This window comes from Glycine max, chromosome 6 (assembly GCF_000004515.6).
Source record: "Glycine max cultivar Williams 82 chromosome 6, Glycine_max_v4.0, whole genome shotgun sequence".
Lineage (NCBI taxonomy): Eukaryota > Viridiplantae > Streptophyta > Magnoliopsida > Fabales > Fabaceae > Glycine > Glycine max.
Genome location: NC_038242.2, coordinates 13463802 through 13483558, shown reverse-complemented (window position 1 = coordinate 13483558; position 19757 = coordinate 13463802). Strand labels below are relative to the sequence as shown.

Sequence of the window (19757 nt, the reverse complement as noted above, 5' to 3'; positions counted from 1 at the left end):
GATTTTGGAGTGTTCTGTTTCAGTGTGCTCTCATTTGTCTTGGGTTCACACTGATAAACACGGCAACGAGACATATAAAAATAATGGAACCAAAACCCTAGCCTCTCCCCGCTCCTAATTCTCTTCCTCACAGATCTATTTTTTCTCTTTCTTTCTTTCGTTCGTTTTTTTTGTTTTAACCTTTACGTTTGGTCGATCTAAACACGAGTATCATCCACTATCTTGATTTGATTCTTGCCACACTTTGTTGCACAACCCGATGATGAAACATAGAACTCAAAAGATAGCCAATAACACTCAAAAACTTTGCAGTAGGGGCCACGTTAACAATCAATTAATTTAATTGATATATATATGTGTGTGTAAATATCTCTCTCTTACACACACTATATATCAATAAGTTTCTGAAGTGGATCCTAGAGACATGGAAGGAAGATCAATATCACATTCTTCTGAAAGAGAAGAGGAATATGATTTGTTCCCAATATATTCTGAAAGGTCTCAGCAAGACATGTCAGCCATGGTTTCTGCTCTCACACAAGTCATTGGTGGCTCCAATAGTGATTCTCTTCAGCAGCATGAAGGCCTTTTAACTTCTTCACATAACAACACCTCAACCCAGAATAATAATGAACAATCCCAAGCACCACAACAAGAACAAGGTAATATAAGTTTTTCACTCATTATCCTTGCTATCATATTTAATTTATTGCGTTCAAATTGGATTTAAAGGCTAGGGTTGATTTTTACGACTGGGATATTATTATTTGTTTTCCGTACTTAATTATGTCCCTTTTCCAATACTATTCCTTTTTGTGCCTTTGAAACCTCTTTTCTTGGTTCAAAGTGTTCACATTTCATATTCCAGTACCCTTGAGCTAGTGCAACATTAAAGAGTTTTAATTTAATTTCTTTCTTAATTAGAACCACTAACTTCCCCTGCAAGCCTACAACTGAAGCACGTACGCTGGAGGTTCATGCACAACCCTTCAATTTTTGTTTTTATAGCATGTCATTATTTTTTTAGTCTTAAGAGCGAGCTTTAGCGCAGTCCTAAGGTTGCTGCTTAGAAGTCATTAGTTTAATTTTTTAGAATATGTTTAGAGCTTTCTGTACCGAATTGCCTTTTTCTAATGCTTTTCCAATCTTGATTCTAATTTTTATATACAATATCCTAGTGTTTTCCGCAAAAGAAGGTAGAGGATCTCCTTATATTAATTGGTATTGACCACGATAAGGTGTGTATATCTATATATATATGAATTGAGAAATTATATTTAATTATATAATTTTTCAGTATTGTTAATTATTTAATTGGTATAAAAGTATTGGGAGAAAAGGAAAATAATCTGTGGACAACTCTAAAGGACACCTAGACAGATAAAGAGAGAAAAATTTAAACATAATAGTTGTTTTAATATGATAAGAACAGAAAAATAATGAAAAATTGTGAATGTTAATGAAGTGTTTTGAAATTGTTGGATGTTTAAATATTACTGCTCACCAAAAAGAACAGTTTCCAAAGCTGACAATCTATCATTCTCTTGGTGAGAATACAACGGTCCCACTTGAAATACAAGTTGATGACGAAGCTATCAAGTAGCAAATTAAATTTAGTTTCGTAATAACACATTATCGTTCATGTATCTTTGAGCCAATTAATGTATTCATATATAGGATCTAACATTTTTCATTAAGTTTTTGTATAAGATATATCACAAAAAGAGAAGGGAAAAAAAGTTTGAGATGATGGAAGAAAATAGGGGAAAACGTTATAGCTAAAATAACTAATAAAAAAATATTAAATCACCAATAAATTATTTCCTTGTATATTATTTTTTTTATCAGAAAATGTTAATAGAAAATTTGAATGTGCGATTTCTTTTCTCCTTTTTTTTTCCTATATTACTGGAGTAATCTTATATATCTCCTTGTATATTATTATATGGATATATAATTAATGAAAGTCTTGGGATTGTGAAGGGAGTGTAAGAAGAAGACACTACAGAGGAGTGAGGCAGCGTCCATGGGGAAAGTGGGCTGCAGAGATTCGCGATCCGAAGAAAGCAGCGAGGGTATGGCTTGGAACCTTTGAAACAGCTGAAGCTGCAGCTCTTGCTTATGATGAAGCTGCTCTTAGATTCAAAGGAAGCAAAGCAAAACTCAATTTCCCTGAAAGGGTTCAAGGCACAGCTAGCGAATTTGGTTACCACCTCACAAATCAGCACAGCACTAGTAGTCATGATCAGCAAGCTTCTAACCCTATTATTACTCCACACTTTGCTACTACTCAAGAAACTTATTCACCAAGTCATCACTTTCAATATGCACAACAACAACTCATGGGTGGTGGGAGTAACAGCTTCAATAACAACCAAGATATGCTTCGTTTCTATGGGGGACATAACATGTTTGTTTCTTCTCAGCAATCTGCATCATCGTCTTCTTCCACTGCACTGTCTCAGAATCAGCAGGATGAGTTGCTGAGATTTTCGATGCAATTTGGAGCTTCTTCTCATTCTGACCATTCAGGGAATTGGAGGGGTGGACAATGAACAAGATACGATATATGGATGTTGATTTGTTCCGCAACTCATGGTTTAAATTTCTTTGTTTTTCGTCAGTCACGGCATTGCATGCTGTTATTATATTTTCATGACCTTTTAAGTTATTTTAATCTCTTGTATGTGTTGCCAATGATGAAATGTTTGTTTAATTTGGAAAAGCATGGTGTTGGTATACCTTTGTCTTAATTAAAAAGGAAAGAACACGAAATCTGAGCTCACACATTGAATGGTTCGTAGTCTGTATGTATAATATATATATATAATATACTTTCACTAAATAATATATTATTTAAACTTTTAAGAATATTTCAAATGTTTAAATACTAGTTTAAAATGATGAATTAATTAATTTTTTTTTTTATTAAGCTTCTATAGTAGTGGTGTTTCTCGAAAGATACAGAATCTTCCTCAAATATGTTGCCGGTGAATAAGGCTCTAGTTGAATAAATTTTCAACATATAAAAAGAATCTCTTATAAATTAAAATTAGTTTATATATAAATTAAAATTAAAATTTAAAAATTTAAAATGATTTTATTTTATAAAATTTAAAATGTATAAGTTAATTTTAACTTATGAAATAAGTTTAGTTCATTATATTTTTTTTTCCTATAATATATTTATATTCAAACACGTACGACCTAAGATAGAAAACTCATTAAGAGTATGTGTAAAAAAATAATAGAAGGGAACGAAAAAATTATTAGCTACATAGTATAAGACCGTGATATGATTCTAGTAAGCTCAACAAGAGACATATATAAAATCGAGTTATATTAATTTTTGTTTAAATTAAAAGGTTGAATGTATATGGTATAACAATTAGTTGAGATTATTTTTTTTATCCTTAAAAATAAAATAAAAAAGTACACATACGTGTGTCTAAAGCATCAATATATGAAACTCAGACTCTCTCGAACAGAAGGTTTGAACACTAACGTAAAATTCTAAACCTAGATGGCGAAAAAGGATGGCGCTAACGCGTCTAATGTCGTTTAAATAAACACTTCAATGCTGCCACAAAATAAAATAAAACACTTCAATATCTTTTTTTATCGATGAATATTGGATCGTGGGATGATCGATCTCATGTTAAATAATTAATAAAGATAACATACATGTTAATAAAGTACATAGCATGCATGTGTCATGTTGGAGTATTTATTTTGTATAGTATTTTTCTTTCTCATACATAACAAGAAAAATAAATTTGAAGAAAAATACAGATTTAGATTTGCATGTTAGCAAGAAATTATTATTACAACGTCATGTTATAAAAGAAAAAGAAAGATTGATTTTATTTTATTTTTACAGAAAAAAAGATAGAAGTTAACCTAACGGAACATAAATAGTAACAGGTTCTATATATCTATTATTAATATTTAATGTTTGTTTTCTCTCTAATCAAAATTAACATGAGAATTCTTAATTCAAAATTAGCTACTCATTTCTTATGTTTTTTTTTTATCTTTACACTTTTGAAAGAAATTTTTGTTTCTATTCATGTTTTTATTTTAACGTTCAAAAAAGTATTAAACATATATCAATTACTCTTGTCTTTTCTTATATAACTAGTTTATTTTTTTGCATTGTATATATAACTAGTACTTTAACACGTGCAATGCACATGATAAATGTATATTTTATATAATTAAAATATATAATAAATAAATATTATTAAATATATATGTATATAATTGAAGTTTGCAATAAATACATTATTTTGCACATATAAATTGTATTTTAAATTTATGGTAAACAATTTATGTTGTAATACAATGTTATTTTTAACTGTTGATAAAAAAAATTAAATATATTATAATTTAATGTAAAAATAAAGATGAAAAAGATAGATTAAAAGAAATAAGATATTAATTAAGAAAAAAAATCTTAAAAACGTTGAACCCTCTTGTTGAAGAAACACTTCTAAAAAACGCTTTCACTCAAAGATAGTTATTATAATATACATATATATAATATTTCATACAATTATCATAATGGAAGAGAAATAATAGTAAAAGTCATATGATTAGAAAGTTAAAATTAATTTTAATGCTAACAAAAATATTAATTATATTATTTAATCTGAATTATCCAATCAAGTAGAAAAATCTATATGAAAGGAATATTGTTTTTTTAAAATGGAAAAAGGAATCTATATTTTTTTAAAAATGTAGAAACTGTTTATTATAATATTTCTTATAAATTACTAATAATTAATTGTGATGCGTAGGCGCGCGTGTGTGAACCTTTTTATTGGGTTGTTGCAGGGCGGCAAGGCAAAGTTGAACCGCTACCTCCTGAGGTTCCCTTGGCTTGTGTAACACAAACCAAACCACTCACGAAGCCGAAATTGTAATTGTTCACACACACATATAGTGCTGTCAATTTGTCATGCATAATATGCTTTATTGCCAAATTAATTTGCTCAAAATTGATTAAATTGGTTCGCAACTACACCCCAAAACAATCAAAAAGGTTACCACACATTGCACGCAACTTCAAAGGAACATTGACATCAAAACCTATCTAGTTGAATTATGAGTATGGTCAAATTTAATTCGAGTAGGAGTCGTTGAATTCGGCAATGGATGACCAAAAAGTCCATCTCGAAGCTGCAAAGAAGACTTCGATGGTGATTATTTGATTGCTAAATACTATAATTGTCTGGGCCTCAACTCTGACTGTTGACTGTTGAACAAGTCCTCTAGAATTTCACTTTCACTCTTTACTACGTATCAGCAATAGAATTAAATAAATCTCTCGTATCGTTTCTTTATTCCATTCTCAAATCTCAATATTATGTATATTTACATTTAACAATACGTGTTCTATAAGTGAAATCTCGACATTATGCGAACCAAGATACTTAAATATCTATGAAGAAAAATAAATACATTTATTTACTTTGTTTTCTATGAAGCAGTTTAATTTTTTTTTTTTGTTTCTTTCACTTTTTTTCCATTTAATTTTTTGTTTGTCTCTTGAACTAAACATATCCTGAAACATGCTCACCAATATTTTTCTTTTTCCTTTCAGCTCTTCTTCAGTTGCAAGAGAAAGTCAACACGCTTTTATCTGTGTCATTGACTTTGGAACTGTTTAGGTCTTCAGCCCATCTCCACATCGTCTTCAATTCCTTTCGGGCATCATTCGTCGGACATTGTCTGTTGTTTTCTCAAATGTCAAACTTTACGGTATTTAATGTAATTTCCTCATGGTCATTTTCAACCTGCTTATCACTACTTACACTTGCCTCTTGTAACTTGTAAGCGAAGAAAAATAGAAAATTCAGTTTCTCCTTTTTTAAAAAAAAAAAAATTGCTAATTAAATTAACTTATTTTATTTTTTTTAATTAAAACAGCCATAAATATTTGCTTCAGTGAAGTGTTAACTAAATATTCAAGTTTATAACAGCTAAAAACCGCTAATTTTATTTTCCTAAAACTAAATTCGATCTTCACCCTCGAGGGCCTCGACCCACCTCGTTCTTCCCCGACACAATAATAGAATCGACACTGTATATATTAACAAAAGGAAATCGAAGAATCAGATCCAAGTGACAAAAAAGAGAGAGGAAAGATGGAATTGAATTTGAAGCTAATACAATCTTGAATACGTTACTTAGAAGAAATTTAAAAGCAAAGCAAAATTAAAGCCTGGGATCATTGCACCCTATTAAAAAAAATCAAACTAACCTTATCAAAATTCACATCAATTAAAGTGAATTGGCGATCTGAATGACAAGAAGCAAACTGAAAAAAAAATTATATATGTTTATAATAAAAATGAAAGATACAATAATATAATTAGGTTAGAGTAGGACACTCCTCCCGGATACTTTTCCCACAATGAAACCTCAAACCTTGCATCTCGAAACTCATGATTGGAGAACGCTGATGCAAGAAATAAAACTATCTACATCTTCTATATATCCTACGAAAACAAACCCCTCTTAGTGCCAAGTGTTAATCTTATAGGAAATTTTTTCCCTCCAAAATATTTTTCTCTTCCTTTTTAGCTTTGTGTTTTCTTTTTATCTATACTTATATAAGACCATAAAAACTCTATCATTCTACTCCCTAATAATAATAATAATTATTATTATTATTATTATATTCATAACTTATCATATTATTATAATAGTATATATATTATTTATGCATATATGAAATATTTTATTTTATGTAATATTATATTATGATTTTTTATTTTTTAAAAATATGAATCTATAATTTATCAAATATATTTCTATTACTTCAACAACATCTTTAATTATGTATATATTTATAATTGTCAATAATACGTTGTTGCGTTTGGTGGAGTGGTTTAGATTAATAGGGTCTTTGTCACAACCATAGTCATAGCATTCAATAGAATAGAATGTGCTTAGGAATGCGTTATCAAACTACATTTGAGAAGCACCCTGATAGAAGTTTAGGCTGCTACGGTCTAATTAAGGTTTCATTTTCAAGGAAATATGTTAGGTTCAACAAAATGACTTTGTTTCTCAATCTCTCTTTTCACACACTCTCTCTTCATGTGTATTTTTTCTACTAATTTTCTTCTCTATTTATAGTGAAGATTGTCATCAACTATAATAAATAAGTTTTCTTAGAAGTTGAAACAAAAATAATTTTTAATGCATCTATTCAAATAGATTTCATTCAGTAAAATACAATCATCTATTTTACATTTAAAAAACTTAAACTTTAGTGGTAAAAGTTGAATTCCAATTATACATTAAATGTATCTTATCTTTTGACTTAAAATTCTACGATTTATAATTATACTACTTTTCTATCAAAACCTGGAAAATATAGATAGTATATTTATAACAAGTTCCTTGAACCTTCAGTTGTAGATAGATTGGGCAAGCTCGCTAGAGAAAGGTGTGGAGTTTAAATAAAGATATATTAATTGGTGAGGAGTTCTCCCAAAGTTATATTCTAAATGTCTTTAGAAAACTTATGTGACGGATGTTCAAAGTGCACCATATATCATGCTTTATGTATTATTTTTAGAAATTTTCTAACTTGTGGAATGTTTTAGAGAAGCTTCTTTTTTTTCCTTTTTATGACCAAGAAACTATCTTTGTTCCTGACTTGATGAGGATCTTGTAAAGCAAAAAGTTGTCATGTAGAAATTTAATTATGCATTCCTTGTTTGACTCAAGTTCACAATTTGTTACAACACTATTAGAAAATATATTTTTTACATTGGTTATTTATGATTTTTAACATCGGTTATTAACCAATGTTGAAAGTATTATCGTTAACATCGATTTTTTAAAACCAATGTTAACGTAAAATTGACAACGTTGATTTTTTAAATAATCGATTTTATATAATAAGAATTACACCAAAAAAAGGTATCAATGTTCATAACAGTCTTGACAGTTAATATCGATTTTAGTAAAAGCGATGTTAACTGTCAATGTTAACATCGATTTTATATAAAATCGATATTAACTTCCAAATGTTAACATCAGTTTTACTCAAAAAATGATGTTAACTTAACGTTTTTCGAAGTTAACATCGATTTTTAACAAAAACTGAGGTTAACGTATAAGTTAACATCAGTTTTGTAGAAAATCGATATTAACGTTTTTGGATGTTAATATTGGTTTTTTAAAAAAACCAATGTTGTTATTAGGATTTTTTTTTTTATATACATTGTCTCTTTTCACAAAAAACCCAAAAATTAACCTTCAAATTTCAAATTAGACCACACAACACAGTATATATCATTTGCATTCTGCTTTGAAATAGTTTTTAGTATAAAGCTAGCTAGTAAACTATCAATTGTAAAAAATCAATTGATAACTATGAATAAATAATTTATTAATAACTATCAATAAAGAATATTCAATGTTAAAAGGAAAAAACAATTGTAAAAAATGTAAAACAAGCTAGTAAACTAAAATTACAAAGTTCCCCAACATCCTAAGTTTGATTTTCTAACTTTGAGATAATATTGTGTCTACTAGATGCGAAGTGTCTTAAATCTTTCTGCTTCCAATGGTCTAACATCATTAAAATACTGCATGATCAAATAAAACATAAGTTAATAATGTAATACCAATGATAAGTTAATAACATACGACGTTAACATCGGTTTTTTTAAAAACCGATGTTAAGAAAGTCTAATTATTTATCATTAAGCCACTACGTTTTTGTTAACATCGGTTTTGTCAAAAATCAATGCAAATGTGGCGATATTAAATCTACATTTTGTAGTTGTGCAAGTAGATGTTTACAAGGAGTGATTCAAATGGAAATGTAAATTTGTGAACCTTTTATCTACGTGGGCAATGAGTGTCTTGAATGCTCATACACTTAAGCAAGTGTATGTACAGAAAATAGAAATAGTTGGTGTCTTGGTGGAAACTGTGTATCTTGAGTAAGATTCTTGGTAGCATAGCTTGACCTAATATCTTGTTGACCTTGAGTCAGATGTATAATGAAGATTACACCATTGGATCTTTCTTACAACACTTTATAGGACCCAGAAATTCATACGTCTTAGTGACATTCAACAATTTCACTCATGATTTTCTGTTTTTGGATTAAATATTTTGAAATCTTTATCATGAGAGGTAGTTACACATATCCAAAAGTTGTGTTTCCTACATGTAAATTTGTAATGACACATTTAATTTCTTGTGTTGTAAAATTATTTACTCCCACAATGTTTAGGATGACAATGGTTATGCTATTGGGTGATAACAATTACAATACTATCACCAGCTAATATACTTTAGGCTAACCAAAAATTATTTTAATTATGGGAGAGACATTTGTAGAGTGCATGGGTAACAATCTTAGAACTTTGACATTTAATCATACTTAATTGAAAGAATCAAGTTTGTGTTACTAAGACAAAAATTGAAGTTAACTTCCATTCTAAAAGGACAAGTATGATTCAGAACTTTCAATTTAAAACAATGTGTCTTGTGTAGTGAATGTAACTTGTGAAAGGTGATTAAATTCACATTTTAATATGTATTAATTGCTTTGGTTTTTAAAATAATAACTTGTTGTTGAAGTCCATGGCATATTTATAGCTTGATGCAAACTTGATAAATCGATAATATTTTAGCAATTCAATATTGTTACTTCCAAGCATATCTTATATAAAGATTAAATGCTTAATTTGTTTACTTGAGAAGTCATAATCAGTTATGATTTTTAATTTGAGCTGGCCGGTCTCATGTTATTCGATTTTCACAACTGGATATTTGCTCAAAACATTACAACTATGTCAAGTTTAGATAGAACATCAACTTCAAAATTTAGCTGAATTTCTTCTATGATCCATGTTGAATATGATGATCAAAGTCTCCGTATGAGAAGTGTAAATCTTTGTTTAAGATTTCCATAGATACCGAAATCATCTCAATCACATTACAAGAGTCTAAGTTATGATTTAAACAAAGAAGAAATGTAAAAATGCATTTAAAATTGAAAATTCAGTTTTTTTTTTTTTAATATTGCACATTTTTTCTACATTAAAAAGTCATTATTTTTCATTTAACAATTTCAAAACAAAAATCACGTGAGAATATATACTTGGGCTTTTTTAATTAATAGTCAAGTAAGTAGCTTGTATATGTAAGTAGCTTGTATATGTAAATAGTATAGAATAATGATACATAAATCATTTTTTTATTTTAAACACATAATCAATATTTTTTTCTTTTTTTGTCACATCATTTGTATTTTTTTTTTCTCTTTTTAGGTGTTTTAGACAACTCATTCAATGTCTATCAAACATTTTCCATTAATATATTAGGATTAAAAACATGATTAAACACCACCAATGCTAGTTAACACTAGATAGAGAAGAAAAAAAGATTGAAAAATATAAGTATGATAAGTTATATGATGCTATACATAAAGGAGAGAAATAAAAAAAATAAAAAATGTTGATAAAATGTTAAAAATAATAGAATTTTCAAATATCATAACTTATTTAGCATTATGTTTGACAGATGGTTTGATGATGCGTGTGGTTTTTACTAAGCGATTATTATTAATTCTTTTATTTAATTTATTATTATTGTTTAATGAACTAATTGCCGTAAATTATAATTGAATAAATACATTATTTTCAAAAGGGTTTAAATTAGTGGTTATAGTATCACTAATTAATCGGGAGAGACAATAATCCGGAGTGGTTAGTGCCACCAAAGAGAATATCCCTTGCTATATACATGTCCTTCCATTCCATTGCTACCAAAGAAGTACAAAAGCAAGTAATTTATGAAAGATACTTAATCTAATTAAAGTCCCTCCATTGCTATATATATGTCCTTCATTTCATAACGTGGCCCGGGAGCTAGCAAGGTTCTACACATCTATTACTAACTAGTAACTATCGCAATTACTAAACGATTACATGATCACTACATATGCATTGCATGATGCATGTGGATTTAGAAGGGAAGGTGAGCACTGCCAGCAGACACGGAGCTTGAAGCTGCGGCACTGTTTCTCTCAGCGTGACAAAGCTGACGAAGCTTCGTGGGAACATACCAAATGGAAAGACGAGGATGAGCATTGAATATGGCGTCAATGTCCCAACCTTGACGCGCGGCAATGGCCACAAGGGGCTTGTAACATGCTTGCCTCCACGCTCCAACGTTCTCCCCTCTCTCCTTGAACGCCCTTCGAAGCTCGTTTGAGACCTCCTCGTCCAGACAGTGTAAGGCATAGCAGTGCACGTAGTGTCGCATCTTTGGCTTGTTGATGTAGCTTGCCCCAGCCTTCTTCGCGTACCTAAACACCTGATTTGTCACCTGCACTCCCACATTCTAGTTTGGTATATATACCATCTTGGTATGAAAAATTATCAATAACTACAAAACTTCAATGTTGTCGTCTAATCAGAATTAATTGATGTGTTATATTTTGAGATATTTACAAGTGATGTACATCACTAGAATTTAAAAGACATGATTATGGTTAGTATTCGGATAGTTATAAAGTCTTAAATCACTCAAGAATCGAATTCAAGAATTGTTTATTAACATCCTATCTTATTCTCTCCTCTCAAAGCCTGAGATGCCTTTTACAAGGGGGGAAAAATCGTGACAGTGAAACAATACCTTGAATCTGGAGAACCTAATAGACTTGATGCCGGAACAATAAGCCATTTCAAGTACTGCTATTAACCACACCATGTCGGTTATATTTGGCAGCCAGTGGAACATATTTTGCTTGACTAATTTTAACAAGAATAATACGGATGACACGTAAGTTATGTGACAGCAATAGTAATATAATAATAAGAACCGTACCCCACCCACACGCACATGAAATTAACAGAATCACAAAGCATAGATACGCGTCGAATGGGATTCTTATGAGGGCATGCGAGGAACCAGTGGGTGGAAGGGGGGAAATGGGGCACATGCATGACTTTGACTTGCGGGTGGATGTGCTAGGTTTAGGAGCTAAGAGTTGTAACTGGATAATTCACTTCACTCGTACGGACAGAAAAATGGACCCCTCACGAGAGTTCCTGACTTGTCACGTGTTCCGTGGAACGTGACAATTTTTATCACGGTGGCAGCAAGACACACAAAATTATTCAAACGGTTCATGAAGGGAACTACACAACAACACAAGTGAGTGACAGAGTCAGAGTGATCAGAAAGAAGAAAGGCACGACTGAGAAAAGGAGACAAATTAACAAAAACAATAAGGAAGAGGGTTAGGTTATGGTATATGGAAAGAACTCAAAGAAGAATAATGAATGAATATACCTTGGTGGGGCATTTTTCACCGCGGTCCTTGGCAATGGCCTGAACCTGCATCAAGAACTCACGGCATTGCTCGTAGAGATGAAACAGATAGTCCAAACCGTTCTTCTTTCCACGTGCAACTTCCCCAGGCTCTGTCACGATGAAAGGATGCTCCCTTTGCCTCTCACAACCCCCACCAGTGTTAATGTTTCCTTCGTCATTCTGTTCTCCTTCATCATCCTCAAGCTCCTCGTTGTCTTCGTGATGAAGATTATTCGTCTTCATCCTCGTCCTCCGTCTCCTCTGCTGCTTCCTCCTCTCCTCCGCCGCCACCACCACCTCCCACGTGCTCCCTCCCCCGCTCCCCACCGCCTCCTTCTCTCGTTGCATCACCGGCTCCTCCGACAAGCCTACAATATACATTATATCATATATTATATTCACACATTTATTCTCGACGACCGAGAGTCAAAGACTAATTCTTCATACACATAGATCTATATGTTTAAGAGACTGTTGTTTCCGAACAGATATTCTTGCACATACACACAACACAAAGTTCATCTCATCTCATTCATGCCATACAGTACTCACAGAATAACAAGCAAATTGTAGCTCAGCCTATTAGCCAGTAGTACTATTATTATCTGCTGACTTTATTTATGATATAGCATAGTAGAACAGTAGTTTAATATAACAGTAGAATAAATTAGCTACTCAAACTTTAGGTTTCAAATGTAATTTTAATTAGCCAAACGATTATAAAAATAACTATTGTACAATCCAGAGGTAAATACTATAGAAATTTTCATCAATAGACCATCGAACAAATCACATAATACAATTATCACAGGAGTGTGTTATCTGTAGGTTAATTAGGTTTAAAATAGGTTTATGGTCTATGGTACCTTCTTGAGAGAGGGCGTCGAGGGCGTTGGTGGTGGTGTCGGCGGAGAGGAGGTTGTTGTTGTTATTGCGGCGCTTGATGTCGTCATCTTCAACGCGGCGTCGTTCGGCTCTGACGGCGGCTTTGATGCCGTAGCGTTCGCCGACGAGGAGGTCCCAGCGGAAAATCTGGGAGAGGCTGTTCATCATGTCGTCGAGCTCCTCGTCCTTCATGTCCACCAGCGTGCTGACCGTGAACCCGAGCTCGGCGATCTTCGCCGCCGTGTAGTAGCGGATGCCGTAAGCCTGAAAGAGCTCCTCCAGTCCTCCGAGCTCGCGCGGCGCCGCCGCCCTCGAGGGATGGAACGACGGGGTCACTGGCGGCGGAGCGACCGCGTATTCGAGGAGGGGAGGTCGCGGGGGCGGCGGGGGGGGCGCGGGCGGGAGGACGGTGCGTGGGTCCCACTTGAATAGGCTGGCGGTGAATGCGTCTGGATCCATGAGGGTTGGAAAGTGAGGAGTGCAAGGTGCGTGTGTGTGGTACTGTTTGGGTGGAGATAAAGGCATAAAGGTGGCGAGAGAGAGAGAGAGAGGGGGTTAATTTCCTGTGCAGAGAGAGGGGTTAATTTCCGGAAATGCCCTTTTTTGTTTCATTCTGATTTGATTCCGGGATGGGTGTTTTTCCCGAGACTGGTTGGGGTTGGGGTTCCTTACTTCCTTTTGCGTCTCAGTGAGATCTTTCTTGAAACTCTTCCGCGTTAGTTCCCATTTCGTTACTTTGAAACTGGTATGCCCCCAAACAAACTAGAGAAATTACCACTATTTTACACTCCTTTTACATATATATGGTGTTAGTTAATTTTTACAGACACACATAATCAATTAGTATTGAGGTAAACCAGTTGTAATTGTGTTTGAGTCAATAATATCATTATCAACAATACAATTTTATATTTGAACATTTAACACATTTACATGTTAACAGTAAAAAAAAACACATCTAAATGTTAAAGATTTTAACTTAAGATTATTAATTAAATTAAGATAAATCTTACACCAGTTAATTTATATATTTAGTTGTTAACTTAATAATGTTTTTGATTTAGAATCATGTTATAGTATTTCATGTATTGAGAAGATGAGGTTTGACCTTTGATTTGACTGTTGTTTTTTGGTTTGGTCAATTGTTTGCTCATATATGTGATGGTGTATACTTAATTAGGGTGGTCCTCACAGTCTTACAGTTTTACTTAAACAACCGTGAGAATGGCCATTTTGGGTTGGCTTAGCTAAGTGATTATGATGGCCTGATTTGAATGTTGGGAAAGGCAAACTGGCAAAGGCGTGCATGAAAATTCGGACAACCAACCCTCTTCTTACGTGCTAATTGCCTAGGTTAACTTTTGTCCTAATTGTCGTTCACGTTGTGTTTTTGAGGTGGCGGGTGTTACGATTATGAACCAAATAGTAGAAGTTTAGAGCTACTACGTGAAATGTCTCCGATGGATTTGTCTTGGGAAGGCGTTTACTTTGTTCATGTCCCAACCAATCCCACAGGAATTTATTGATCCTAGCGACTCTTATTCTCTCGCGTTGTCTCGTCTGTAATCAAATTTTATCTGCTAGACATTCCCGTGAAATAGTTCTCTCAAGACTTTCCAACGCAACATATCTTCTTTTCATGTCACTTTCATTCTAAAGACAACCCCAAAAGATATCTTTTAACTCATCTCCTACTAATCCATCAAAAAATCATTTCACTTTTACTTTCCTGTATTCATTTTATAAGTGTGCCAAATTGTAGAAAAGAAAAAGAAAATCTTAACTCTGGATAAGATTACTATTTAGAACATTTTTTCGTTAATTGAAATACTACAATAATTATTAGGGTAACTTTTTTAACTGTGATAATTTTGAAAAGCTAATTTTACAGAAATATTTGGCCAATGACTTTAAATTAATTTTCCCCATATTTACTTTTTATTCAAAGATATCTTTTTATCTAAATTAGTGTCTTTCCAAATCTATATTTCATGAGTTAACTTTCCGGTTGAAGTGAGATGTTTGATGTTTACACAGGTTTAACAAGATTAGGACATATTCTTTAAGCTTCAAGGAATTAGTAGAGTAAAGAAATATAGGATTTGACATTCTGTAAGTTTAAATTCCTGTATATCCAGCAAGATGAATGAAAGTCTCGTATAAATTGCAACTTATAAGGCACCATTCTTACATTGATTTTTTTCTATAAAAAAATATTATTCATTTGTGATTGCAACAACTGCACACGCAGAATTTTTAGCTGGAAAATATTTCATGAAACAAAACTATGTACACGATTTTTGCATTGGGTTGATGCAGCTGCAGGAGCAGAAAGTTCATTTATCAACTGCAGGTGATCCTTGTACTCCAGGGAGATAGAGGTTGATTGAAAAATAGTTTCATTGTACACCATTACTTGTTCATTATTTTTATCGGATTAGTCTAATATCACTTTCATTTTAAGTAATAAAATGAAAAATAATTTATACTCAGATTATTTTTTTTTACACTCAGAAAATATATCCTTTAATGCAGTAAAAAAAGAAAGATATATCCTTTAATTGATAATTACAAATCAATCTATTTTGAAGTGTAGAAATTTAATGCTTAAGAAGGGAGTATACCGTAAAAAAGAAGAGGGGAAGGGGGGATATATATCACTTTCTATCTTATTTCTATCTATTTTTTCCATCACTTATCTGTCACTTTTTTCTCTATATTTTCCCTTTTTTTCATCCCAATTTACCCCAAAACAGGGTGGAGAAATATTGAAATATCAACACTAAACAAAAATTGTGTAAAGATGTATTTGTCTCAAGCAGTTATGTAGCTTATACGGCGAAACTAAGAATTACTCAAACTAAGATATATTAGTAGTTCACATGTAATAGGCGTAGCGTAGGATGGTAGCTGAAAAATATCGAAGTCCGTAAGGCCCAGTAGGGTGAATGACTCATAGTATCTCCAACACTATTCTTAGATTCTTAGAAGGAGACCTTAGTTTCAATATTTGATTTTCTTAAGATCCATTATTGCATATTGTTGATGAGAACTAAGATGGTGGTCGCAAAGGGGAGGGAGGAGAGTGTGAGGGATTACGTTGGAGGGAGGAGAGGGTGGGGGTTTGGTTCACAGAGGAAGCAGATGGTGGTGGTGGGGTTCACGAAAGGGAGGGAGGAAAGGTTGTGTGGCGTGGCGGAGGGCGGGGGAGCATGAGAGAAAACAGAAAGGGGAAGGAGGAGTAGTGTGGGGGGCACAGCTTAGAAGGAAAATGGGGAGGAGGATAGGGTTTAGGGATCCAATTTTTTTAAAAAAAATTGATCCTTGCACATCAATTTTCTTTTAAAAATGGTTGTTGCACATCTTCTTCTTCTTTTAAAATGACTGTTTCATACCTTTTTTTATATATATATATACAGAAGACCGTTTCCTACCTAGTAGCTATAAAAAAAATTAATTGTTGCATTTAATTTTGTTTTAAAAATATTATAAAATTAAACTTCTCATCTCTTATAAATTAAGTCATTGGTCCCAATTTTTTTCACACCAATTTTCATTTTCATTCTCTTTGCTACTTACATAATGACCCCAAATCAGTTTAATTGGTAAACTTATATGAATTTGTTGCAAAATTATCAACAAACTCTTTCGAACGAAAATTCGCAACATCCTCCTTTGTTGTTTCCTATGTTGTTATTACCACCTCCCTCAATCAACAAAAATTCTCAAATTCTACCTCATTTCATTCCTTACTTGTCACTACCACCATCGCCGCCACTAGTAACTTATAATCAATCTCTTTCTATTAAAATTTTTAAAGTTCTCAAACATTTCCTTCAATACCACAAAACACCTTCACCACGTTCCATAAGTCTTCCAATAGTTCTAGTCATGCACAAACTCCTTCAAATGAAAAAGTTGATATACAATTTTCTACCCAAATTGGGTTAGAAAATATTACAATAGAGGAAGGAGGACGGAGTTCTTCAGAGAAGAAAATGGCCTACGAGTATTCTTTTCAATTAAAGAGGATAAACTTCTCATTAGTTCGTGATTTAATGTTTCACTCAATTCAATTGTCAGTGATGGTAAAAAATTAGATGCATTTTGGAAAAGGGTTGTAGATAATACAACACATTTTCTAGCAATCTAAGTGAAAGATCCAACACTCAACTGAAATCCCAATGACCAAAAATTCACAATGTCATTCAAAAGTTCAATGGTTGTTACAAGCAAACTATTGCTTTGAATAAGAGCAGTTACACAAAGAATGATGTGATGATTAATGCATATGTTATTTGGAAGGAAGATCTCAAAAAGGAGTGTGAACCAAATATTTGGAGAAAAATATCTGAGAAGGTCTAACACCAACAACATCAATCGCCTACTAAAATTTGGAGAGACACGTGGATTTTCATATATGTTGGGTTCTATTAATTGTATGCATTGAGAATGGAAAAATTGTTCAATTGCATGGCATGACCAATATTGTGAAGGTGATCATCGAAAACCCACAGTAATACTTGAAGTCATCACGTCATAAGACTTGTGGATTTGACATGCATATTTTAGAGTTGCAGGTTCAAACAATGACATTAATTTGTTAAACCAATCACCTGTATATATTTAATGACATTTTGCAAGGCCAAACTCCTCCGGTGCAATTTACAATTAATGGAACCCATATAATATGGGGTACTATCTTGCATTTATCCTGATTGAACCACATTTGTGAAGACCATTTCGATGCCACAAGGAGAGAAAGAGAAGTTATTTGTAAAATGTCAAGAAGGGGCAAGAAAGGATATGAAAAAAAACATTTGGTGTGCTCAAATCTTGATTTCAACAATATGTGGTCCATTATGTAATTGGCAAACGGGTACCATGAAAAATATAATGTTGGCATGCATTATATTACACAATATGATTGTTGAAGATGAATAAAATACATACAATGGTAACGTTGATGTTGATTACAATCATATTTCCAAAAAGATTCCAAACATTGGCGTTTCTCGTGGTACTCATCTCGGCTTTGTTGCATACCTACAAACAAAATTTTAATTATTAATAAATTTTATTTTTTGGATTAATTTTTTTATAATTAAAAATGATTCAATTAAAAATAAAATTTACTAATAGAATAAAAAGAAAAAAAAATCTTAAAAATAATATGACAATACGGAATCCAAAAAAAATAACTAGGATACCATTTTAGATCTATTATTAGATATTACAAGTTATTACCAACCAACAACTTTATTATGGATGGATAATAGAAAAAACATTGTATTCAACTCTTATTGAATATCAAATATGACAAAACATCTTGCTTGAATAAGCATTCAAAAACAGTTGAGAGATGTAACTTTATGAAAAAAAATATTTAATTAATTTAAGCTAAATTATTTATATGCCTTTGATTAAACATTAATATATATATATATATATATATATATATATATATATATATATATATATATATATATATATATAAATTTTACGCTGTTTAATTTAGTGAAAATGCAAAAAGAAAAAAATGTGGAAATTAACATTGAGGCCACCAAGAAATATTGCGTCCCTCGGGCATCGGCGGAACAAGGTCAACAGACTATACAAAGCAAGAGAAAAGGTTTCATTTCTCTATTTTACCCTTTGCCCATGTTTCCATATTTTATCCTTTGGCAATGTAATGTAATCAGATACAAATACTAAACAGCAAGAAGCCAGCATAGTGCATACAACTTTTTGTTTAGAAATGATATTTAATACATGAATAAATAGTATTTTTTACACTTAATTTCAAAACCAAACTATTTTCTCTAGTAAATTTATTAATTTTTATAATAATTATTTTAAAAATTATAAGAATATTAAAGATAATTTTGATTCGTTAATGATATAAAAAATTACATTAATAATGCATGTTTATTACATTTTTTATGTTATTTTTATTTTTAAATAATAAAATAAATAAATCTTCTTTTTTGACTAAAAAATAAATAAATTTTCTCAAGATTAAAATTAATGGCATCTTTTCACACCAAAAAATATCGTAAAAGAAATATTAAAATATTTATAAATATAAAATTATGTTTATAAAAAATTATTCATTATTTTATAAATTAAGAAATTTCTTTTATTTTTTATTTCTACCAATCTAAATTCTAAACAATACATATTTTTATTTAGTTTCTTTTCTTACTCCTTTCTCTCTTTATTTTTTTTCCTCATCCTAATCGTATTAATTTATTATGTGCATGTTTGGTTTAAAAATAAGAATTTTGATCAATTGATAAAATTACTTTGATGGAGTCTAGGGTGGACCAAATCTTAAGTGGTCCATCATCCATCATTTTTTAAGAGTTCTTAAATTAATCTAAGGTGCATATTCTTATCATACACTTTTCACACCATAACTTTATTCTCTTTAGTCTCTCTATCCATAAAAAAAAAAAAAAAGTATCCCTCCCTCTCCAATGACTCCTCCACTGCCATCAACCCTTAGTCACCAA

At 31.7% G+C, this 19757-nt stretch overlaps 2 protein-coding genes across 2 annotated transcripts; one reads left to right on the top strand and one right to left on the bottom strand.

The window, feature by feature from the left end:
- The first annotated feature begins 104 nt into the window (after positions 1-104).
- LOC100787091 (ethylene-responsive transcription factor ERF114) lies at positions 105-2775 on the top strand. The gene is made up of 2 exons (XM_003528041.5): positions 105-662; positions 1984-2775. Exons 1-2 carry the CDS (start codon positions 425-427, stop codon positions 2553-2555), a joined length of 810 nt encoding a protein of 269 aa, XP_003528089.1. The 5' UTR covers positions 105-424; the 3' UTR covers positions 2556-2775.
- Positions 2776-10743: 7968 nt separating this feature from the next.
- On the bottom strand, positions 10744-13702 carry LOC100798196 (protein UNIFOLIATA). Its single transcript, XM_003526870.5, has 3 exons — positions 13224-13702; positions 12337-12725; positions 10744-11367 (listed from the first exon to the last, which is right to left on the bottom strand). The coding sequence occupies exons 1-3, from the start codon at positions 13699-13701 to the stop codon at positions 11005-11007; spliced, it is 1230 nt and encodes a 409-aa protein (XP_003526918.3). The 5' UTR covers position 13702; the 3' UTR covers positions 10744-11004.
- Between the last annotated feature and the right edge of the window lie 6055 nt (positions 13703-19757).

Bases quoted from the DNA above. Each gene is read 5' to 3' on its own strand.
- LOC100787091 (XM_003528041.5), top strand. From the start codon at position 425: ATGGAAGGAAGATCAATATCACATTCTTCTGAAAGAGAAGAGGAATAT. The intron at 663-1,983 runs GTAATATAAGTT...GGGATTGTGAAG, and splicing joins AGCACCACAACAAGAACAAG to GGAGTGTAAGAAGAAGACAC.
- LOC100798196 (XM_003526870.5), bottom strand. From the start codon at position 13,701: ATGGATCCAGACGCATTCACCGCCAGCCTATTCAAGTGGGACCCACGC. The intron at 12,726-13,223 runs GTACCATAGACC...TGTATATTGTAG, and splicing joins CGACGCCCTCTCTCAAGAAG to GCTTGTCGGAGGAGCCGGTG. The intron at 11,368-12,336 runs GTATATTCATTC...GTGGGAGTGCAG, and splicing joins GTGAAAAATGCCCCACCAAG to GTGACAAATCAGGTGTTTAG.